General features: G+C 41.2%; 1 protein-coding gene and 2 non-coding genes across 5 annotated transcripts in view; all 3 read right to left on the bottom strand.

The window, feature by feature from the left end:
* Positions 1-1,428: 1,428 nt before the first annotated feature.
* abr (ABR activator of RhoGEF and GTPase) overlaps positions 1,429-25,500 on the bottom strand; it is a 207,245-nt gene continuing 183,173 nt past the window's right edge. For 2 of the 3 annotated variants that reach the window (XM_074671741.1, XM_074671742.1), the window contains 7 exons: positions 9,062-9,121; positions 7,959-8,068; positions 7,655-7,794; positions 7,046-7,180; positions 6,798-6,903; positions 5,157-5,310; positions 1,431-3,003 (listed from right to left, as the gene is read on the bottom strand). In XM_074671741.1, the coding sequence (XP_074527842.1) occupies positions 2,914-3,003; positions 5,157-5,310; positions 6,798-6,903; positions 7,046-7,180; positions 7,655-7,794; positions 7,959-8,068; positions 9,062-9,121 (795 nt within the window). In that variant the 3' untranslated portion in view covers positions 1,431-2,913. Of the gene's footprint in view, positions 3,004-5,156; positions 5,311-6,797; positions 6,904-7,045; positions 7,181-7,654; positions 7,795-7,958; positions 8,069-9,061; positions 9,122-25,500 lie in introns of all 3 variants that reach the window. The other variant, XM_074671740.1, reaches the window with a different exon arrangement.
* On the bottom strand, positions 9,426-9,498 carry trnav-aac (transfer RNA valine (anticodon AAC)). The gene has a single exon. It is a non-coding gene; the product is annotated as a tRNA-Val (tRNA).
* trnav-aac (transfer RNA valine (anticodon AAC)) lies at positions 12,938-13,010 on the bottom strand. The gene has a single exon. It is a non-coding gene; the product is annotated as a tRNA-Val (tRNA).

The raw sequence follows: 25,500 nt of genomic DNA, 5'->3' as shown, positions 1-25,500 counted from the left end.
CAGTTGTCTATTATCCTTCATGGGATGATTCAATTTACTACGCTTTGAGGTTATCACAGGACATAAACGTCCTCTACCAAAAATGATCAACTTCAGACTGGATCACATGTACAAAAATATTTAATCATTTAATTAGTTTAACCATTTAAATGCCCTTGTGACTCCATGATGTCACTCCTTTTATTTTATAAAAAAATATACACTTAAAATGCGTTATTTTCCATACATCAAATGTTGGAGCGCTAGGGATTTTTTTTTCTTTTTTTTTTTTTAGAGCTCAAGCTATCTGTTTTTAATCAATTTTATTGCTTTTCTTATGAAGATTTAAGCCTGACCTCAGAAAAAAAAATCTTTGGCCCTCAGTCAGTTATGTATTGAAGATAACTCATTTTGAGTATATTTCTCACTATAAAAACAGACCACGAAGCCATGATAGGAGCTTTTGGTTGAGGACATTTATGTCTTCTAAAAACCTCAGAGTAGTAAATTGTTCCTAGTGTATGTAGTCTATGCAGTTATTTTTTAGTCCTTGATCCCAAAAAGTTATAATAGTTGTGTTCTTTTAGACATATATATATAAATTATTCTGTGCATTTCAAATTTCCCATTCCTAATGTAAAGTTTGCCTTCTTTGCAAATAAGCATAGCCTATAGACATGCACTGAAGACTTGAGTGTTGATTTTAATGAGTTTTTTGTTTGTTTGTTTGTTTTTTTTGTTTGTCTGCTTTTTTCTCTCTCAATTTTCTCTGAAGTAGATAACTGCCGAGTGTAGATAAATGCTGGTCTTGTTTTCTTAGTGGCCACCAGATGGCAGCCTTACCCTAGATAATAGAGGAATGTGGAGCTTGTATTTGTGTTTGTACAATGACAAGGCCCAAAAATGAGCATGAAAGTACACTAAGTGATAAAGGTAACAGAAGACAGCTGTAGATGACACCTGGAATACCTTTGATTCATCGCCTGTATCTCTAAACCTCCCCCTTCAATGTACCCCAGCCCTCTGATCTATCATTCCACTTTTTTTAATTTCAGGTTAACCTTGATAACTCCAAAGATGTACTGGCTCCTGCTGTTCATTTGTGCTGTCTATTTTGGGCTCTGAAGGACATAAGGAGCCATATAGTAGCTTACTAAACTCATCAGTAGAGGGCGCAGTGAGTTCATTTCCTGAGCGCTCATCTTTTCCTGAGGCACAAATACCATGTGTTGAGCTTAAATTTCTTTTTAACAATAAAAGTTACTGTGGCATGTGCTTCATGTAGGTTTGATTTTACTGTATGCTGATAAAAATGTTGCAGCAATCTTTAATATTTAGGACTGTTTATGTTTATGTTAATGGTTAATTTTTTCCATTGAGTCATTAATACTGGGATGATGCAGGTTTGAAATATTGACAGACACAGAGACACAGAGTGAGTGTTTTGGTAACTTTTATTTTACTAAAAAAGGAAGGGGGAAAGTTCACATTAACATTTAGCCTCAATATTACAGTATATTGAAATTCTTCTCAAAAGAAGTAAAATACAACAATTTTTATTTTATTTTAATCTTATATTAAAAATATCAAATAGTACTCATCTAGCAGTGCTTGCAGTATTTTAAGATATGTTGCAGACTTGATAGCAGAAAGGTTGGCTTTGTACAGAGCAGTTGAGGACCTCCTGGAGACAACCTACCTTTGTGTTACCCTGCCTGGTCTGATTGACAAGCTGAACATGCAATGAGGGCAACTACACAAACCATCCTATAGATTACACTGGTGCAGTAAGACACTTGGAACAGGCTTGCAATAAAACAATGAGAAGAAAAGCTAAATGTTCCATTTATTGTGTTTTTTTTACCCAACAACCCTCATTTCACAGAGTGCCCTTTCTCCTCTACAACGTGATCTGAAAGTAAATGGCAGAATTTCTGGTGGTCTTTTCAGTACAGCTTACCAACCATGGACATGAGTGACAAAATCAGACTAAAAAGAATATCACTACCTGAATAAACTTCAAAAAACAGACTTCTTAGAGCTTTCTCTAGTTGCACAGAACTGTACAGGCACACATATTATATATACTCAAAATAAATAGGGCTAATTTGGCCAAGGGGAGGGCAGGTCTCTCTTGTTTGTCAGCACAGAGAGACATACGAACAGCAATTTCTGAGCTTCCCAGCCACTTCTAAACCTCACAAGTTCTCAGAGTCCCTTAAAGACACACACACACATAGATACACACAATCTCTCACACACCTGTGCAATCACTCCGATACATCCACAGTGTCACTCACACCCACACAGCCTCCTCCACCACACACACACACACACTCACAGACAGAAGACAGAAAAGCAAACAAAACAGCTGCTGAACATACTTAATAAACATGTAAATGCCATTTTTCTGGAATGCCTCTTATTGGAAAATAAAGCAGGAGGTTCAGTCGACTGGTTTCTCAGATCATCGAGCCAGAGTCCAAAAAAGGAGTCACTGGATGACACCACAAGACACAGTGAGATCCTGTGCCACTGCGCCAGGCTGTGGCTCCCAGCTCCCCCTGATCTTCCCCACTGAAGTCCCAGAATGCCTTGTTGTCTGGTAGGTGGGAGTCGGGGCGGCGCTGTCTGCCTCACATTACAAACATGACATGACGTGTGACCAATAGACGACCAGAGCATCGCCTTCACCCTCTCGCCGAGTGCTGAGCTCCATCTCTCTTCAGGACAGGGTGGGTGAGGTGGTTTGTTTAGGGGGGGTGAGGAAGGGGGAGATGGTGGTGGTGGTGGTGGGGGGCTGTACAGTCGAGATGAGCTGCCTGCTGGGAGAAGAGGTGGTGCAGGAGGACCGAGAGGCGGGGGCCCAGGATTTTTGTTTGGAGTCTCTCACTCTCTCCTCTCCCGATTCTTCCCTGAGGGAGGTGCTGGCAATTAAACGTCGGTGGAAAAGTAGAGCGTGTTACGCTTCAGTTCGGCAAAGGAGATCGGAGGATGTTGCAGGTAGTAGAGCAGCACCTGGACCTGAGAAGAGAGAAAACATGACAACTTTATCAGAAACTACTTCATACAACTTTTCATTTTCAGTAACCAACAAGACTTCTGCTGGAGTATGTGCGCTGACATATCTGTTCGTTTCTGTTATCACTATGGCTTCCGTTTGTAGCATTTTGAAACTACTAAAACATCAGTTCAGATTTCATATTTGGGGTCAGACCCGTTGTTGGATATGTTTCACACATTTTTGTCTTTGCTGCCACAAGACCCCTACGCTAACTTGGCCAGGATAACAACTGTACCAGTGCTGGCAGGTTAATTTAGCAAACACAGCAATATGTTCACTAAGTGTAGGTAGTCAAATTTTTCACCTATCAGCTCAATTACGTATCTAAGGCCTTTTTGTTTGTCTGTTTTTGGATTAGCCTATCAGTTTACCCTCACAGCGAGGGGTTCTTTTTTGGGGCTGAAAAGTTAGGGCACCCCCCTCTGTTAGAGAATACCTCACCATACCTGCTCCGCTGCTGTTGCCCGGATTGCAGGACAAGATCCCATATTAAAATATCTTGAGTGTTTTTTAGCCGACTGATTCTGAGTGCTAACTGAGAGAAACTTTTTTCTCTTAGCATCAACAAGTAGTAGTGTGCTGTTACTTTGTACATGATAATGCTGATGATGGTAAGAATAAACTGTGTGTTCTTTGGTTTCGAGAACTAATCCCTGCAGTTAAGGGATTTCAACCAATCAGAATTTAGTATTTAATGCAAGACAGCCAGATAATACAACAAGAAAATTACCTTGTTTTTTTTTTTAATGATTGAATCTTTATCTTCTGGCCACCTGTTTTTAATCTTTTTACTTAAGGTTCATTTTTGCTGAGTTTGGTTTTCGAGCATTTGATCTGATGTTAGATTAAAGCCTATCTTAGGACTAACACTACAATCTATCTTTAGCTTCTCTATGTGTTGTTGATTCAAGCTAACTTAACTGAAGTTGAATCAACCGGATGACACATATTAGCCCATTAATCCAAATGTTCATGGGTGTTCAAAGTCTAAACTAAGAGTAAGAAAAGCTTTGAGCTCTCTGCAGTAGAACAACAAACTGAGATCAGGTGCAATCACTTCAGGCTAATGTGTTCATCCAACAGCTGTCTGCTCTGCACACTGCTCTCAGTTGTTAATGGAAGTGTAAAAAAGCTCAAATAACTTGAATTCCAGGTCGGAAACTGTGAAATTAAAAGTCCAGATGGGCTTACTTATCAGACTCAAACTCAGATCAAAGTTTTCATTGGCTCTCTTGGATCTCTGTGACTGTATTTATTGGAATCTGGTGCTGCCGTTTGATAAATTGTGCATAAAATGTGTTGGGCCCTTTCCAGTGGTGTAAAGTTAACAAGTTTAAAGCTATTTAAAAACGAATCTAACGTGTGTTGGTCTATTTTTGTAGAGTGGGGAAATCTGCGTTATAAAACAGGTTGATCAGTCTGAGTGCTCCACAAATTTACCCTAATCTCCCCTTTAATCAGGTCTGTCCCAAAAATGTCGGGCAAATGTCTGAACATTTTAACTCATTGACCTGGATAGTGAAAAGTTTCTCATGCTGTAAAAAGCTTATCAGGACATAAAAAACTCAACTGTTTTCAAAATGTGAATTATTGGAGGGAGAAGAGAATCCTCTGTGTTATTCCAAAACTCTGCTATAAGGAAGGTTGAATCACTTGTTTTGAGGTTATATGAGGTTATATTCAGCATGATCAGGCAGGTGTATCTTTTTGTAGTGTCTAACCTTTTTTAATTATTATTCATTAAACATCTTGATGAAAGAAAACCCTAAATACCAACTCTCAGATTAACTGTAACAGACAGACAAAGTTTTCTGTACACTCATTTGTGGTCATGTCTCTGAATCTTGTTCATTCTGCCAAGAAAAGACAGTCAAACACAGGAAACTTGTCTCTAGACATGAAAAGATGGCCTGCAGCCTGAATACAGCTGGGAGAGTACACTGCAGTGACTCAAGTCACTTCGTGATGTGGGAGAAAGATTTATCTGGAGCAACTGAGGGAGTATACGTCTACACCAGTCAGCCAATGGCCGCACACTCCAACAGAGAGACGCCTGCTCTGTTTCTATCACTGAAACTGTTTGATGATAACTAAAGAGACAGCGCTGACGTACCTGCGCCATGACGTCATGTGACCAGATGTCGGAGGCTGAGGTGATTTGCTGTCCCTTGGTGCTCTCGGACTCTGAGGGCCTGAGCAGAGTGGGGCCAAACACGGTGGCCAGGTTGTGAAGAGACATCTTGTTGATGGGCTCCTTCTCAGCCACCCTGCAGGAACAGACAGAGACAGGCCTGTCAGAGCAAGGCAGGAGGAGCGGACGCAGAGACGGACTGCACACAGGACAACAACAACACCACTGAACGACGGGAAGAATTCATGTGGACATGGAGCTGAAAAAGAAGACTCAGATAATTTCTCTTGAGGTCTTTTCTTTTAGCTTTAAACCACAACGATCTAAGGCTGTGGCCACACTCAGTCAGAAATGTGTACAATATATTACACTGTGTGAACAAATCATTAAAACTAATCTTCGAGGGCAGAAAAAGAAGGTATCTATAGCATTTTTTTATTACACTTAAGAGCCATACACAAGGAATATTTGTTAAGCAAGCCAAGTAAAAAATCAACAGTTCAGACTTTAAAACTAGGGATTCTCTTTTTATACCGGAGTGACACACGCTATACCTCCTGCTCTTGGGCACACTGGAGGAACTGTCGATATGTTTTGTAATTTTTTTATCTTGTGATATGCCTAGGTTGGATACCTTAGCTATCCCTGTTTTTGTTGTTTGTGTGCTTTGTTTCCTTGTTGTATGTCTTCTTTATGGACTTATCGGAGTCTGAAGTAAAGTCTATCATCATACACCAGCTTTTACGAAATATCATATTTTTTAGAATGCTGACTTAATCTCAAAGTAAAGCCTAATTTCTAAAAGATAATTAAAAAAAGCAGAACTTGGAGGAAAAAAAATCACTTTATTTTATTGAATTGATTGAAGCCATTTAGAGTAAACAGGAGTTTCTTGATAGATGAGGAAAACCAGATCACAGGAAAACGGTGTTTTTGTATGAAGCACTATCAGAAGCTACAGAAGTCAGTCATCGGTGCATTACTCAACATAAAAAAGATGATTTTGAGAGTGAAGCTCCACAGATTCATCATTGTTTCTCTTATTAGAGGCTGATGTGAATGTTTACTTTGACACCTTCTTATGTAAACATGAGAAGAGCATTTGCAGGAAAACAGAGCTGTTCCCGCCCAGTTTGGAACTGAGGGCATTTCGTGTGGCAAGGGAACTTGAAGACAGCTGTGACCCCCAACTCATTCAACAGTCTTAAAGCATATGTTAGAAAATCCTTAGAGGGGTGACCTCGTATGACAATGAATACCATAATTTTTCGCCGTACTTGAGTTCACAATTAATGAGTTATTGAGTAAATCTGTGGATCTGAAAAAGACTTCCTGTGACTAGTAGCTTATGTATTTTAAAACATAGGGACATATTTGACTATAAAATGCAAGAACTAAAGCTGGTGAAGCAGTTTTGGAAGAAAATAAATTCAACATGCATGCTCCGGTTTTAAGAGGAACTGTGGTATTTAAATGTGCAAATTTGCATAAGGGTCTTTTGGTATATATTATTTCGAATTATTCATACCCTGAATATATTTTTAAGAAGCGATAGTGACGAACAATTCTTTCTTTGCCAATTATATATCTGTATGTTTATTAGTGTGTGAAGCGTGTGTGTACCGTTTGAGGTGCTCCAGCAGAGTGAGGAAGGTCATGAGGTTGGGGTCGGGTAAGGAGCGCAGGAGATGCATCATGCAGTTCTCCTTGGCTGCTGGGTCAGAGAGCGCTAAGAGAGGGGGAAGGAGAAAAAGGAGAGAAGATTATTAAAAGAAAGCTTTTTTTATCTTTATATCTTCCAACTAAGTAAATTCAACTTTGTGTTCGACTCGACAACAGCCACACACTTCCAGGAAGTAAAGGTCACACACCTATGCCCTCCATGAAGGCAGGGTAGAGGCGGTCGGTGAGCAGAGGCTCAGGCAGCTCCCTGAAGTAGAGCTTCAGTGTTCCTGCAATGGCGTTGATGTCCATGTCACTCAGCATCACCAGGATGTCTTTGGTATCTGCAGGTCAGACACAAACACAGAGAGATTAAAATCTGACACACAGAGCCACAATAACACAGCTGCTCCTTCCTTTCTCCGTCTCCTGAGTGATTAAATCTCTTTAGCCCCCAACATCCGTACGAGAGCAGGTGCAGACGTGAAACATAAGGTGATAAAGGGCTTTGGTGGTATCCTGGGTCAAACATAAACATGACTCTAGTGAGACTGTTACACAACTTTAAATTAGCTCCCTCCAACCTATTGTTTACACTTTCTTGTAGCAAAGGCCATGTGAAAGGAAGAGCATCCCTGAGATTAAGTATGGATTTGATTCTAGAAATAAACGTATCAATATTTTCTCAATAAAAAATAGTTTAACTGAACTGAACCTATCACACCTTGTTCATATTTAGTTCAGTTTGTTTGTTTGTTTTTCTCAGATGAAGACAATGTGAAGAGAAAATATCGTATATACAGTGAGTGGAGTCTTACTGGTGTCAAATGCTGTTTTCAGGGCCTGAATATCTGTGGCCACCCCTGAGATCCTGTAGATTCCCACTTCATCAATCCCCCTCTTCTCCACCTCCTCAATGCACTGACGGACAATGTAAGGCACCTTGGAGCGCTCGCGCCTGTGGACATGAACAACAGCATGTGTGTTACTTTCAGGAAGTGCAGTTGTAAGCTGTACATCATAAAAACTCCCTGCTTTATAAACATATGAAGTACATTTCAAAGTCTGTTTTTATTTACAAGTTGTTAAACTTTGAAATAACCTCAAAGATTAGATACTCACTTTGTCACCACGTTGATTTTGACCCCAAACACCCCGCTCTGCTTTTTGGACGGCGTTCTCTTTAAGCTGAGGTCGCGACTTGTAAACTTCATGGAGAATTCCACTTTGATCTGAAGAAACAAGCGACAAGTCAAGGATGGATCTTTTGAAACTTAGATTGTGATACAACTTAATTTATTCTTGCTCTCTGTTGGTTAGGGATGGGTACCTTTCACATTTGAAACGATACGGTACTGATGCTCGGTACCTGGTACCAATTTACGGTACTTTTTTGTGTTTATGTCATAAAAATATTATTTTGTTTAATAATAAAACAGATTATTTTTTCAAATTAACACATTTATTCTTTAATATATAACTCTGCAATGCTGTGTTATGTGCAGCATGAAAAATCACCTACTCCCCCACTCCCTCAGTCACAAGGATGCATTTAGGTACCTAAACATGGTACCTTTTGGTTTTACGTGAATCGGTACCTGATACTTGTGACAGAATTTGGTCGGTACCTTTAAAAGTACAGAATTCAGTACCCATCCCTACAGTTGGTAAAACACTGATGCACTTTAAATCAAAGGTTCCCTTTCTGACAGATGAGTCATAACAATAATACTGACTTTGTGTCAAATAGATAAAAAATGGGCTAAGCATACAGCAGCTTTCACAGACCTTGGACTGTTAACTTTAAAACTGTTTCCCACACTGGTGTAAAAGAGCAGCATGTAGCATTTATGTAAGTCATAAATCCAAAAGTCAATATCATAAAATGTGTTTTTTTTTTTAGCATTTTTTAAAATCGGAAATCAAGACACAAATGTTGACGTTGTTTTTGATATTATTGATTGGGACCGAGAAACTGTTTCTGAAATGCAAATCAATACAACTTTGAACATGGGATTAAAAATGTGACAAGACACGATTCATTGACTTTAGCTTTTCATTGTGATTCAGAAACATTAATACTGTACAGCCCAAATATGTGCACATTCATGTGACTTTGACTCCTGCTGTTCAAACAAACTGCCTCAAAAAACATGATTGAATAAAACAGACGTCATTGGCGAGCTGACGGAGAACACTGTAAGGTTTGATTTCTCATATCTTACCCCGTTCATCTCTATGACGTCCATGTGCCAGTTCTTTGACTGCAGCGTCTGAGGATCCAGCTGAAAGACACAACAGAGACAGAGAGATAAGGTGATTAGATATTCTGAAACTCTTCAAGCAACTGACGTAAAGAAAACAGGAGTTTGCCAAAAGATGAGAATGACCAGATCACAAGACAACTATTTTGAAGGAAGGTGATGTCAGAAGCTAAATCTGTGCGTTACTCTGATGCTGGTTTAGACGTTTAGTAAGAGAAGTCCCTCCACAGATTCATGAGTGATTCTCTTCAGAGAGGCTTATAGTGTGAGTATATGAATATCTGTAAACACGAGGAGAGCAAATATCTGTGCAGGAAAACAGATTTGTTCCCGCCCAGTTTCGAACTGAGGACCTTTCGCGTGTTAGGCGAACGTGATAACCACTACACTACGGGAACTGGCAGGCAGCAGTGCCCCCCCTCTGTGTCAACAGAGTTGAAAAGCAGCTGTTGAGAAATCCTGTCAAGAAAAACCTACTGCTCCAAGGGGTTAAAGGTGATAAGATGGTGAGGGGAAGTACGTTGACAAAGTCCAGAGTTCATCTTTCAGCTTCATTCCCATAATTTCTGATTCAGATTAAAGCCGTGCACTCCCTGCTTGAGAGCTGCTGCTTACCACACCAAGTTGCTGAGTCTGCTTAGAAAAGTTAAGATGCCACTAATGTTTTCCAAATTTGCCACAGCCTTTTGGGGGACCAACAGAGGCTCCAGACACTCTGGCCAACAACCCCACAAACAGAGTCAAAGCCTGAAGCACAGCTCCCATGATGCCCTCTGAGGCATGGTGGGTTGCAGCCTGTTGTTGTTTGAGGTCTCCTGCAGTCTGTGCCTGCACACCAGGCCACACCAGCTAATGCCTTTTTTATAGGTGTCTGCATTAGACAGTTATGTCATCACTACAATGCAATGTAAGGTGCTGGACTTGGAGGGAAATAATGATGTTTGGGAAGCACGAGGCCAGCACACTTCTCTCTTTGTCAGCATCAGGCTGCAACCATTAAAAGTTCTCAGTGAGCGTATTTCACGACCTCGTAAAAAAGCCATTTGGCATCGGTTTCACGCATTCCTATTATCGTTAAAGCCTGTTTTCCCAGCAGGGTTTGGGTCCGAGACGGGGGATAGGTAATCACTGCAATTGGGTTTTTACACAGCTACTGCCATGAGGAGAACCGGGCAGAGATCCAGGACTCACTGCTGACGCCTCCTGTGACCCCCTCAAGTAGACTCAACTGAGAAAACAAAAACTGTTCCTACAACTATTTCCTTTCTCTAACGCTCCGCTAATTTCTCAAATACCTGATTAAAAATGAATGTGCTGCAGTGGGGTTGTAAAAACAGAGAGGATCCTTTACGGTTACACTCACTGACCTCTGTAGGAACCAACTGTTTCTTTTTTATTAAAAAATACTTGGAGAACTTACACCCCTCCTCTCCTTCCTTTCCTGGGAAATGAGCTGATTTAACGGGATGACTGCAAACAGTTTGACTCAGGAGGCCTAACACTCATTATTAGGAACAAAAAGTCAGGAGAATTTCTGGACAAAAGGTCTGGGGAATTAACTGTTCCTTATCTGGTTTGAGTCCTGTAGGCTGGGTTTGACAAAGCAGTGAGAGGATTTATGGTTTAATGACGAGAGCTGGGTAAAGCAGGGAACTGTCAGAAGGAGGACGAAAGACAGCAAGGTGCAAACCAGAAGTCAAGGTAAAAGAGGGAAAATTTGTCAGTGAGTCCACTAATCTGAGTCAACTTCTTAGTATAATGGAAGAATGAATCCTGAAAACAGACTTAAGCAAAAATAATTTCACAGGGCTGAACACAGGATCACAGAGTCTGTGAGGAGACAATATGAAATTAGTTTGCCGAGTGTGGCTTATGTTAGCAAAACTAGCAAATCACCCTTCAGTCTTCCTTTAAGTTTAACTTTCTCATATTTGGGAGCACAGATGGACTAGTGGTCCAGGTTGTGCTCCCTGAGGTTCACCCCCGTGTGGATGGCCTCTTCCCTGCGTGTCACTCCCCACTCCTACCCTATATCCTTCTCTTTCCACTGTCCTCTCCCATCTGATTAAAGGCACAAAAGCCCCAAATAAATAACAAAGAGAAAACATTCTCATACTAGTTCTGGTTACACATTGCTCTATTTGAGTGGTTATAAACCAGATTAACCAATAACAGACAATACCCTGTTTACCAAATCAAACATGGCCAAACTGTGCAGAGCTACAAGAGGCCTTATCTGTGCTTATTTGCATACAGGTAGAAAAGCTGCACAGCATCATGGCAGCAGCTATTGATACAAGCTACAGCTAGGTCAAATAGCATGTGGGTGTGCACCCCATGTACAGAGCCTACATGGTCGTCGTCCCAGTGGATGCTGGTTTGTCTCCCAGCCTCTGACATTTGCTGCCAGTCTTCCCTCACCCTTTGTGGCTGTGGCCGTCCTGTCCAATAAAGGCAAAAATGCCCCAAAAGTAGAACGCAATACCAACCTCCCCTTCTTTACCCAGCATCCTTTCCTTTCTAAAACTGGTATCAGTCACAAGACGCCCGTTTCAGCCCTGGTTGCATTTCAAAGCTTTTCCAGAGTTTTGATAAAAATTCATGTTCTCTCACCAACAAAGCTTTATGTCTCTTTCAAGTGCCCATACATCTACTGCTGAATGTCCATATTTTTGCACGTTTGGAAACTGATAAAAGTCAGACAGTATCTGGTTTCTATTAGTAACACATCACTCAAACGGCAAAGAACTCTTTGCAGCACCATGAAATCAATCAGGGGGGAACGACAGAGGATGAAACAGAACAAAATGTGGTTAAAAAAGGCACGGACATGCTTCAGATGTGGTGGACTGCTGTATGGTTTGATATGGATACACTCCAGTTGGGGAAAAGCCTTTTCCCTTTATAGAGAACAGTAAATGCGCGTGTATGTGTAGGACACAGCACTTCACCAGACTGTCACATGAAACTTATTGTTCTGTGACAATGTGTACTCTGTGTGTGTGGCTCAGCTGGTTACCGTGTCTCTCATCCACTTTCTCTCCAACCTGTGCGTGTGTGTGTGTGTGTGTGTGTGTGTGTGTGTGTGTGTGTGTGTGTGTGTGTGTGTGTGTGTGTGACCCACTAACCCTGAGCCTGTATGCTCAAACACACATCTATCACTGCTTCACTTTGTGCTTTAGTCTTTAATGTGAGTCAGGATGCAACAGGAGCATGTGGCTCACACATGGCTCATGTAGACCCTCATAGACCCTACAGAAAAAAAGATGTTTGATTTTAATTTGTCTTCCTGCCTGCGGTTAAATATTCTGACAGATGAGCTGAACACAGGAAGAAATATTATGACCACGAATCTTAACTTCAAAAGATGCTGCAGACAGCTGTAATCCAGGATGTACAAACAGCCTGTTCTCCGCTGTGACTGATCTACAGGAGCAGAAGAAAGAAGATAAGATAAGGAGCACAGCTCTTCTGCCATGTGTGAAAGAGACTGTCAATTCACATTTTTAGATTTTGCAAAAAACAGAACTGTAGTTCAAATCCTGAAATGACCCCAGCTTTGTTTTTTGACATGTTAGTTTCTTTTTGAAATGATTGTACGTTTATCATGATCATAAATAAGTGTTAAAATGATTTATAGATATTCATAATGTAGTAAATAAAGGGTAAACATACTCATTAATCTCATGAAACAATTCTGTTCTAGCTATGGTCTCAGGTGACCAGAGCTGCTCCTCTATTACCCACATTAATCTCTAATACGCCGTTTCTCCCACAACCAACCCAAGCCACCTGCTCTCAAACACAAAGTAGTTCACTTCTGCTGAAGAAAACTGCTGTTCCCGCCCGGTTTCGAACCGAGGACCTTTCGCGTGTTAGGCGAACGTGATAACCACTACACTACGGGAACTGGCTGCCTGTGACCACCTTCTGCTCTCTCTAGAAAGATTATCTTCACCCCCCTCCTCTACCAGCACGTGACATGTCAGCTGGTCTCCTGCGGCCTGTGTGAGACTGACAGCGCCAACAGGCTGAGACAGCTGGGCGGTCAGAGGTCTGCAGCCGTCTGGAGCTGTTTACGTTTCCTACAAAACACACAGGAGGCTTTACAAACATGCAGAGGTGGAATTATATACAGACAGGCTGTGGATTTTAAAGAAGAAGCACATTCACTGCCATTAAAGCCGTATAAGAAACATGATCTTTATAAAGAAGTTCTCCTCAGCGGTGGACCCAATCTATAGGGATACTGGACTCAGAAAGCATTTTAGAAAACAATAAGGCAAAGTAAAGAAATCCTGGGTGGAAACAAGCACAGAACCTATCACACAGCAAATAAAACTGAAATGTAAGCAGGTGTTTTGGTCTTATTTATAGTAAAGGTGGTCTCATTATACTTGATATAAGCCACAACCAACTGAAAGTATAGAAACATGTCTTATTTTAAGATAGTAAAGGACAAAAATGAGGTCTGAATTGCTTGTAACAAGTAGAAAAATCTGCCAATGGAGTAGTAAAAAATTTTCTTGAAACTATAACTGCTTAAAACTTCTCTCTTACCCCATTGACAGACTTTTATTTCACTTGTTAAAAGCAACTGGATTAATTAATTAATTAAAAATCGAAATATGTAATGTAATTGTAACATGACATCTTTCTAGACTGATCGGGTGACTGTGGCTGATATTAAGTCTAAGACATTTTTACTGAAACTAAGATAAAAAAATAAAAATAAAAAGATTTGACTTTTTTTTTTTGCAGTGTAGCAGTATGTTAACTACAAACAGTGGATTCAGCTGCATGTAGACAACCAGCACAGGCATTGTTGGAGCTAACCTGAAGAACAAATGAAAGGAAGCTAGCCCCCTTATGTTAGCCACAATTAGCAAATTGACTCAACGTTATTAAGTCCCATACACCCTTTACGTACTCACGTTGGCATTGCTGTTAACCAATACATCCGCCGGGGAGGGGGGCATCTCACTGGTAACTTTATGACATTAACAAACTCAAAAACAAACATGGCGACTGTGGAGGAGGTATTGCTAACGTACTTTTTGGGTAAAAGACAAAAACGGAGGCAGGAGGCCATGGTTGGTGAGGCTAATAAATACATCGCGAAAGTTCCGCCATTGTTATTTCTTCTTCGTATCTCACCAAAGTTACGTATCGTGTAGTATCAGCAACACTACCCCCTATAGGTTTCCGGTGGTACTGCTCCATTTTGCCCATATCCGTAAGTTTTGTAGATACGTGCAGAAATATGGACAAATTGAAGACAGAGCACGGACAGATGCCTCCGTTCGTATCCGTGTGTAACCCTGAGTATAAATGGGCCTTTAACCTGCAGACTCTGATCCAGAGTTCAGTTATGCTACATAAAATGTAACTGTTCCTGTGAGTGTTTCCTTACACTTGGACTAGTCTATTTGTTTAGATTTGGTGGAAGGGAACTCCTCACTCTTGAACATCCCTGCTGAAAAAGTATTAGTTTGGACATTAATACATAACATCATGATAAAATATAAATGCCTTCTCAGAATGTTAAATGTGATTTTCCAGCCAGTTTGCCAACAAGCACATTCTTTGAATACTTTTTTTTTCCAAGCACATAACTTGATATTTTTTGCAGAAAATGTAGCTCTTTAAAAAAAGGAACATAAAAGTATGTTTAGAACAGCTACAGCCATTATGCCAAACACTTGGTCACTAAAATAACATTTAAAGCCTTTAATAATTTAATCCCTGCTCACTTCATTAGCCCACAGCTCCTGTGCTGCATACTAGTAAGTATTTGAAACACAAGTTGATCTTTTAATATGCTAAATTAATGAATTTATGTTAAATTTCTCCTTTGTGTTTGATTACAGTTTTCCACCGCTGCTATGTGCCTGATTAAATATTCATTCAGCGGCTGAGAGCTTTTTATTAGTCCTTTAATTAGAACGTAGCTCCACTGCACGCCTCTTTGGTTTCAGCAGGATTATAGGACGTGTTTGAGCAGCGACTGAGCCTCATTTTCCCGTGCTAACACATCACGCTGCTGTTCATATTTACTTCACAGAGATCACGCAGCAGGACTATTTTTAGACAAGTTAGCTACATAAACATAATGTTTACTGTATGTGTGCATCTGAGAAAGCAGGCCTCTTTGGTCAACAGCTGCTGATGTCACAGTGGACATCATGTAAGGTCTATGACTCGGTTGCCATGTTGCCTTTTTCCCCTCACTTCCTTGTTTGAGCCAATGAGCAGGGTTTTCCAGCCGGCTCAGCTTTGTGATTTGCAGAATAGTCTAGTACCACTGCAGGCAGAGTGTGACTGTTTCACGGATGTGTACTACACAATGATGCAACACAGTCCTGCCTGCAGCTTAAACACAGAATCACGAGTTATCCTGCTCTTACAAGCAAACACAGAGAGTTCTCTTCATCACTCTGAAGCCGAGTTTAAAGCTCTTCAGTTTGCTTTCAACTTTTCTTCTCTTCAGCAGTTTAAAGAATGACATGAGAATTCATCATGTTCTCATGTTCCAGCTTTTATATAAAACCCACATGGTGAAGTTAGAGATGCAAACACTGCTTTGTTGTGTTGTCAGACTGACTTCTGATTTAATCTATCGCAGCAGTGACTGTGCTATCAAAAGACCTGGATCTCAGTCACATTCTTGCTCTCTGATGAACCCTCATGTCAGTCTTGGACTGATCTGCTGCGATCCTTTCCTGCACTCAGGTCTTCTGGGGACATGGTGTAAATGTGTGTGAGCTGATTACATCATAACCAAGGTTATGTTCGTGATCTTTACCTATGCGCAGAGGCATGAGATCATCTCTGTGTATTTACTCTGGAGACGGCAGAGTAACTGAGAAGTACGATGTGACACATTTGAAATGTTTGCCAGTTCTGTGATCAGATGGCTCTCACTTCAGCTCTGATGCAACATTCACCGACTTTTTTGGAAAGAACGTTGAGTTTTCTGAGTTGGAGGGCTTCCACAAGCCCAAAAGGTGCAACTCTGTCCTAGTTAGGATATAGCTTAGGGGTGCACTGATCACAATTTTCTGGCTGATCACCAATCTTTAAAAAGCCTGACCTGCCGATACCGATTTGTATTTTTTATAACTGACAGCATATACTGTCAATGTTCCAATCTTATTTTATTGAATATCACTGAACAATACCTGTGAAACAATAAAATCTTTTTGTTTAACTTAACCAACCAATAAAGTGTCCTGAGTTTTAGGTCTCCAAGCAAAAGCCAACAATGGCTGGCTGTCAGACCTTCCCGGAGGTATATAAGATCAGGTTTGTATGTAAGGATGGGCCGATCACCGATCCCCCAAAATTAAAAAAAAACAGCACTGATTGTTTGGCTAACCAATCGATCAGTGCATGTCTAGTATAGATTTTTAACTTGCAAGAAAACTTTTAAAGAAGATCTGAAAAACAACAGCCGAAAGTGCAGTAGTACGAGAAAAAAGTTAGAAATTCTCTGAATTCATGTTGTAACCCAGACTAATCCTCTTCATGTACAACTATTTTCTTTTACAACTTTCCTTATTAAAGCTCAGATCACTGTAAACACATGTAATGAACACCCCAGAATCCCAAATCTCCACCTAATTACATGATTAATGCCACATTGTCACCCTGCTGAGATTAAAGTCACCCAGCTTCCAGCCAGGAGCGATGAGTCTGCTCTCACCTCAGAGGGGGTCACTGTGGGTATCAACCGGGGAATGCTTTACTGACCTGCCGCTCCCCTCCTGGAGCTCATTAACCAATAGCAGACCCTGCAAACGGGGGAATGGATTGGGGCCAATAAAGGGCTATGCCCCGCAGTGGGGACAGACGGAGATTTATGTGGCCTATATAAAAGGCCATTAGGGGACTGGCTGGCATTTTAGGCACTCAGGAGGGATGAAACCTTAATATCTCATCTGCACTAATCAACAGACTCAAATGGAAGTGCATAATTTTGTATCTGGGGTAAAATGCAGTGGGGGCGAGAGGTTGGATAAGGGAAGCGGATGATGATGGTTGGATCTGATTCTCTTCCACAGCTTAGCCAAAAGGACGGCTCTATTGTTTCCGCCTCTAAGCTGGCTGCAGCTCCACAAAGAAAACAAAAGCAGACCTGCCCAGCGAACAGGTCATTAACACAGTGTCAGCGCACTGTCGAAAAAACACAGACCTCACCACTCAACAGCCTAATCATCATTTGTTCTTTTGCTGCGACACACACCGTACATTATGTCTGCCTCTAGTCCAATTAGAGTTTGCAGCCAGACTCGCAGCTCGTCACGCGGCGTCTTAATTAGGTGCAGCTTCAGGCTGAGGCAGGGAAGACAATTCCCGGGTGTGTTTGCGTACCCTCACGCATCCTCGAACAGCCACATTCCTCTCAACGCTGCTGAGAATAACATGATGTATGTCACAGATGCAGGCAATGGGGAAAGCAATATGCCCTGAAGGCTGCTCTTAATGTAACCCCTCCTCATAGTGATTATTAAAAAACACTGAAAGTCATTCTTCCTCATTATTGGTCCCTGGGTGCTTTTACAGAGTTCACTTTAAAGCCTGTAATTATTGGTATAAGAAAATTCAACAACCGATTTCTCTGTCAACTTTAAAGCTTACAAAATAGGCTTCGTAAAAACAAAATTAGATCATAAGTAAAGCTAAGAATTATCAACAGAACAGAAAATAAAATAATCCAATTGAGTTGACTTTCTATCTTGAACTCCTTGTACTGTTTTGTAAAGACCCTCAGGCAGTTTGTTAGTATTATTTGATCATCATCTCTCATCCTCCACCAGCATGCAGGGACAGAGAAGAAAGGGAGGACTGTACACAAGTTGATAGCATCAAAAAGCTACAGCACACAGAAAAAACTGCAACACAAGTTTACTCATAAGAGCGTGCAGCGCATGAATGAAAGGATGAATAGGAGCTTACAGCACAGGTTAGTCGACACAGACTCCTGAGTGAGCACTGGAAGGCCACATGAAAATATGTCCACATGTTTAGACTTTCTGTGAGATATTCAAACATGACATGAAGATATTTGTACAGAAAAGGGAGGAGTGAATCAATATAGGTCCTGCAGGTCAATGCAGTAAGTCTGGGCTTTAAATGTAATCCCTGTTTCATCCTGCTCAGTATCAGCAGCGGTCAGCCTTCCTCAAGCCTCTGTTGAATAATGGAAAGCACTGAAGCAAAGGTCAGGCCAAGTCTCCGCTCAGGATTCTTTGTCCTGAACCTGTTTAATATGCACACAAATTACAGCTCAAACTGCTGGCTGTGCACTCGTGATGAAGATGAGGAAGGCCGCTGAATAAAGATGCACCAACATGCAGTGATATGTGAAAATGAGTCATGGTTAAAGCTGCATGTGCAGAGCTAAACATAGAAGCAGAGCAGGTCCATGTGCCTCATCTTTATCTTCACATACAAAAAGCATCTGGAGGGGGAAAAAAAAACAGAGCCCCTTCCTGCTCCCACGCATGAGTCAAAATCCAGGATGTGCTTTCAAATTATGCCATGAGAGCTGAGTGTGTTTGTATGCAGTCTGAGGCTTAGAGATCCCCTCACACAGGGGTCAGTCAGTCCAACCTGAGGCTCAAAACCAAAACTTTCCACTCAAGTCTGTGAAAGCACACCCAACCTTCGCTTTAACTCCAAGTTTTAGTAGTAAGAAAATGTAAATAACCATCAACTTCCTGGGATTTTGCATAAAAATGAGAACAACAAGCAGTGAAACGCTGAAACACAACACTTTAAAAACACTAAACCCTTAATAAAACTTTGTTTTTACATGCAACTGATGTGCAAAACAATAAAGCAGGCCACATGCATGTTTCAGAGGCTGTTTGCTTTACTTTGACGGTTAATTAGTAGAATCTGTGCCTGAAATGCCAAAGGTGCATTGAAATCAGCTGTCACTGTATGGAGATATTAAAAATGGACAGCAGGGGGCGCTAATCTGACACTGAAATATCTCCAGGCTGAGGGGAACTGATTTGGAAATCCTGTGCATTCATCACTGGAAGCTTTAAATAAGTCATGACTGATCAGTTTATGTAGACATAATGAAGAAAGAGACAGGTAAAATGATGGAGGAAAACTTTTTTAGATGTAAAAGAAAGGATTGTGAGTTTTACCACCTGGAAAAACACGATGTACAGCTCAGCATCAAAGGAGGTAATCAGCATTTCCAGGCTTTTTGCTTTTAATAAAAAAAAAAAATCTAACATCAGTCATGCCTTAACAGTGAGATTAATAATCGTTAGTGGCTGAAAAATATTCTCTTTACACAATAAATAAAGATTGAAAAGAAAGATGGATGTGAGTGTATGAGGATTGGCTCTTTTAAAGGGAAAGAAGAAAATCTAACTTTTTTCTTAAACTACTTCTTATATTTCCTGTCACTGGAGTTTCATCAGGTCATAGTTTCATCTGACACCACATCCCTGCTTCCCCTGCTCAGTAGAGCCGTCAGACAAGAACAATGGTCACCTCTGCTCTGAAAGAAGCCCACCACAGAGACAGAGAGCACACACATAAAGGCGAGAGGCGAGAGGCAGAGCAAACAGATGGAAGTGACAGAGTGATAAATAGGACAGAACAAATGATAAAAGAGAGGAAACACAGCTTGTGTGTGCATATGTCAGCCAAAGAGACCTTTTGTCTGAGCAGCTTGCTGCGGACGCGGCCCCACAGTTTGGCCCCAGTGTTGCTGTGCCTCTTGAGCACAGGGGTCTGAGGCTGGCTGGACAGGTTGTGCTGGTTCTGGTCCACGCAGCAGTGCTGCTCCAGGCGCTCACACACATCATTCAAGTTAATATCCGAGACAAGGATCTCCGTCATCCTGAAAATCTTTGAGTGCTCCTTCTACAGCTTAAAAACCAGGAGAAGGAGGAGGGGAGGGTGGGTCCCCACGTAACCTCACACTGATCACCGGACCAGGTGTTGAAAAGCCAGTCCAGAGATTCACAAGCAGAAAAAAAAGTGGTCCAGGCTGATTCTCAGTCAAATATTCACTTCAAACAAAGAGTGAGAGAAGAAGAAGAGTCAGATGCTGCCATGGTCTCTCTGATAAGCCTGATAGTAAAATCCACGTCCGTCCGTTTCTCTCTGAGCTTATTCCACAGTCAGCTGCCAACATCTCCTCCCTGTGCAATCTGACTTCATCCACGGCAAACACAGACACAGAGCGCGAGAGCGGAGCGCAGCAATGAGAGGGAGGAGAGAGAGAAGGGGGAGGAGGAGGAGGATCGGGGGAGTGAATGAGCTCCTGTTGTCACTGAGTGGACCCTGCTTCTCCAGATGTTGATGGACACACCTCCAAAGAGAGGAGAGGAGAGGAGAGGAGAGGAGAGGAGAGGAGAGGAGAGGAGAGGAGAGGAGAGGAGAGGAGAGGAGAGGAGAGGAGAGGAGGGCAATAAACAGTCAACGAGGAATGAAGGGAAAGAGTGATGGAGCTGCTGCTCTGTGTTTCGTTCAGCACTTTGCCCCCTTGTCAACCTTTCCCAGAGCTGGTCAGCACACAGGAAGTGAGTAAAGAGAGGAATGCAATGCTGAAAAAAAAGGTAGCAAAGGTGTCGAGGTTAGATTATTTAAGGGTTTAAACGTCTATAAGTGTGGGAAACAAAGTCTCAGCGGCTTTAAACTCTCCAACATTGTAATCTTCTTTAAAATATGACAAAAGCTGCATTTTTCTCCTCCCCTTGCCACCCTAATCCTCTTCCTCCTCCTCCTCTTCCTCCTCTCTGTCTGTGTGCTTGTTACCAGCCTTTCTTTGCAGATGACTTCTTCTTACCACGCTCTTACAGTTCTGATTTCTCCACACACACACACACACACACACGCACGCTTGCACACACATCCTGAGAGACACGCAGAGCGAATCACCATCTTTATTCAGCAGGGCACCCAGAGCTGGCTGCTCTTAAAAGGCGTATTCTGTGTATAATGGATCGATAGGGGAAGAGGAGTCTGTGTTTGCCTGTCAAACTCCATCTCCATCTGCAGTGGTGTCCCCTCCCCATGTGAATTAGAGGGGTGAGATATTCTGCTGGGGAAAGGTTACAGACACAAAGATGCATTTTAAAACTCTAGTTCGGCGTCGGTGTCTGCTGGTAGGCGGACTGATACTGGCTGATTCATGAAGGAGATCAGATAAAAAGGAAAAACATGAAGTTTCCTTGATCTGCTGAATGTTTGCACACAGCTGTGTGTACACTACAGCAGGACAGACGTAAACACACTGTGACACAAACTGTAATTCAGGAAAATGTGAAAAAAACATCAACATCAACTTCTGCAAAGAATCCCATTGAATGACTGAGTGCATGAGTGCATCCATTGGTTGTTTTAACGTATCTTGAAGACATACCAAAAGTCATCATGCCATCATGAGTCGCCTCAGATATCAGCAGACAGTCAGATACCAAGCTGTAAAAACATGTGGGTGAGCCTGTGCTGTGTGGGGAGAGTAAAAACAGTGAACAGAACAGCCTGTACGTCTGACTTTATGACTGACAATGTAAGGGTTTGGGGGGTTATTATGGAGGAGACCTCAGCCAACCCTCACCACAGAGTATTTTTAACTCCCAGAGTTTGTAACTATGAGACATACGCTCTTCATGCGTCACATCCTGGAAAGAATGTCTGGGAAAACCATGTTTTGGCAATGTGGAGAGAGAAAAACCCACTGGGAGGTATTTTTAGGGAAGATGAGACAGAAGGGGAACACAGAAATAGATGGGTTCATTTACTGTTACATATGAGTTCAAGACGTTTCAGCGCTGCGGGCGGGCGGTGTCTCCACTGTGGAGGAACGCTGGAGCTAGAGCTGCTCCGTTGTGATCACCTTTATCATGACCTGTCCTCAATACCGGCTGGTATCAGGATCCCCAGGCTGACAATGTAAGATCTGATACTCAAATCCAAGACTTGGCTCAGACTCTGACTCAGACTCAGACACAGTCTTGATGGATAAGATGGACTCAGACTAACTCTTGATAATCAGCTGTTTTTGTTCTACAAAGCCTGATGAACTTATTTGGTATCAAGTGAAGGTTGGTATTTATCACATCCATGTATATTTACGTGTCATCTTGCTCATCAGCAGTTCCTACCAAGATACTGAAGCTGATTTAACAGCAACTGAATCCAAGAACACTGCAACATGTGTGGCATGTTAAAGAAAATGATTCACCCTGAAAAATAAATATGATGCCTAATTTAACTTACTTTGGCAAGCTGTTTGTAATGATAGCCTAATTTATCAAACATGCATATGACCGAACAATGGGTGTACCCTCATTTACACACACAGGTCACTTATCAATCTGGACATTAGTTTAAAGTGTGCTCCAATCCTACACCAGGTCTCAATTCATGTACACAAGATTCATGTCAGAGAGGAGTGCCACGCATCAAAGGGAGTTTATATATATGTCTGAGGATTATTAGATCATATTAGAGCATTTTCAGAAATACGTTAAATTAGTTATGACACAAAGGTGTCTGACAGTTAACTCTACCAATCCCTGTAAAATACCTCGCTTGTGAAATCATTTGAACTTCAAGCTGATTTCTTTTTTCCTCAAAGGGACATAAACCTTAGTTAAAAAGGTGAATCTGAAATGATCAAATGAATGCAGAGATCCCACTGTTGCAAAGTTGATAAATGTGATTACTCATTAAAAAAAATGCTCATTTTTGTTCATATTGTTAACTTTCTGTAACTCCACTTATTAAGTCAGTCAGTCAATCGTATGCTCTTTAATTAAGTGTGTATTTAACACATCCATCACAGTTGGTTATTGCTTACACAGCCAAAAGTGTGTAATGTAACAGTGACCCTTCATTTAATGAGAATATAAATAATGAAGGACTGGACTTAGACTTGACTGTTGTTTGTCTTTGGCTTCACCGACGACTCAAGACTCATCTCAGACTGGGGGTTTGATGACTCACCAAAAACACTTTCTGATGTTATGAATTGCAGCCCCCCTCAAAAGCTCAGGCCTTCCCACCTCCACAAACAACAGCCCACACGACATTACCATTATCACATTACTTATTGTGGCTGCTACTGGAAACCTTTGTGACAGATCAGAAGGAAGAGTGTGCTGTTAACACAGATTGTATAAAACAGGAATGAATCCTCCACAACGTCACGTCTGTTCCTGAAACAGTGAAATGAAGCCAATTCATAGAGGCAGCCATATTGGATATGATTCAGGCTTTGAGTTTCCTATAAAACAGCTATAGGGCGCCCATTTGTCATGTGAGCTAAGTCATGTCTCTGATTGGACAATCCTAATATCTTCTAAACCGCAGTTAAAAAAATATTTACCCCCCATACAGCGTGTGCTGATAGCAAAATTAGCGTTTCATACCCAAGCCGTTTTTTGAATCATGCTTTTTAGTTGAGATAATTTTGATAAAACAAACAATTTTGTTGTTAAATATCAAATCAATTCCTGAAAATCTTGAGCAGACAAAGTTTGTCATGAGAGGTTTTCATTCGAGCTGCAGCTACATCAGCTTAGCTTGTTTTCAGGTCAGAATTTCTCCAGAGTTTTTAGCCAGGCCAAACAACACAGAAGGCTCTAAATTACATCTGCGCACATTTTCCAGTAACTGGTATATATTTTTACCTTTATTAGAGGTGTGGAAAATGAATGTATTGATTTTAAATCGTGATTTTATTTCTTTTTTTTTTTTTTCAAAATTTAAGTCCTTCATTTTAGTTTTTGAAAAAGTTGAGATATCAAATCCCCTGAATAAATCTTAAGAACTGAATCACATGTAATGTGTATTTTGGGGGAAAATATGGTTCCTGAAATAGTCTGCAGACATCATCATTCAACTTTTTCAAATGGTCTGGTGTTAAAAAAGCAAACTAAAAATTGGAACTATCAAAGAATTCTAATTTAAATTGAAGGGGCAACCAAAAAATTGTAAAGAATCAAATTGTGAGAAAAGTATATCGTCCCAGCCCTAATTTTTATTTGGGCTAGTATTAGAGGAAGCCTACTGGCTGCTGATACTGAAGTTCGGACAGTCGAGGCGCTGGTAAGTACTGGGAAAAGAAAAATGGTACAGATCGTTCTTGGTTAACCCTGCATGATGTGAAACCATCCGGAGTTACCCTCAGTAAACTTATTCCTCGGAGTATAGCAACAGCTTTCAGGCGTCTATACCACCAGGTCACCCAGAGTCCAACACTTCACTTCACATCACGTCATGAAAACTCATGGGGTGAAAAACACATACAGGAAGCACTCTCAGCCACAACACACACACACACACACACACACACACACACACACACACACACACACACACACATATAGAATACATTTATTCTATACGCACAGTGATTCACTGTCTAGTGTCAGCTCATGCACTTTTAATGGCATTAAAACACGCCCTCGTGCTGTACATGTTAACCCAGAATCCTGCGGGCTCACACCCACACATTTAATAACAGTCCTGATAGTCCTGAACAGGCTGCACACAGACTACCACAGACCCTCAAACCCAAGTTTACATCACATCTGACATTTAAGTACACAATAATCACAGGATAGACACGTGCCAGGATAATATTTGTCCGAGTTTGGCGTTAGTATTTTAGCTCACCGTTGAGCTTTTGAACAGGTTTTTCTGTGTGTAAGAAGAGCAAAATAAGGCGTCCTTACAGGAAAAAAATGTATGTAAGAGATAAATAAGTCGTACGTGAGGGTGAAGTGTGTGAGGCCTTGAGCTCAGGAGACATGAGGATGATAAAAATGATGTAGGCAGTCGAGGAGGAGTGTGTCCAACGAGGAGATAAGATTAAGAATTCTCGAGGGAACGAGAGACTTCATGAAACAAAAGAGAAGAAAGATTCATTAGTGGAAGTGGTGAGACTTGAAATGTGTTTTGGTTCCTGGTTTGGGGATTTAAACTTTTTGTAACCTTGTTTTGTTTTTAACCTTGTTTTACTGTCGCACTTTGAGATCACTTTGATGAAAAGTGCTTTACAAATAAAATGTATTACTATCATTATTATTATTTTCAATAGGTAATTGTTTTAAACCTGGTGTGGCTGTCAAACTGAGGAACAGTCAAAGGTTTGACAGCCAATTCTGATCCCACCAACATCACTATCATAACAGCCCTCTCCTCCTCTTGCTTTTATTGTTCTGTTGAAAGTAGATAATTAAAAAGAGAAAACGTCTCCTTAAAGAGATCTGAACTTTAAAGCTCCCGTTAAAACCGTTTGATTACAACAGATAAAGGTGAAGGAGCAGCTGGCTCAGCTCAGAGCGACTCGGCTCTGACATCAGGACCATTCTGCCTCTTAATTATAGATGTGCTGGGTGGCACGGCCCCTCGTA

This window comes from Halichoeres trimaculatus, unplaced genomic scaffold (assembly GCF_033239565.1).
Source record: "Halichoeres trimaculatus isolate MK-OKI-2021-1 unplaced genomic scaffold, fHalTri1.1 fHalTri1_scaffold_6, whole genome shotgun sequence".
In the NCBI taxonomy this organism is placed as follows: domain Eukaryota; kingdom Metazoa; phylum Chordata; class Actinopteri; order Labriformes; family Labridae; genus Halichoeres; species Halichoeres trimaculatus.
This window is presented reverse-complemented; position numbering and strand designations above follow the sequence as displayed.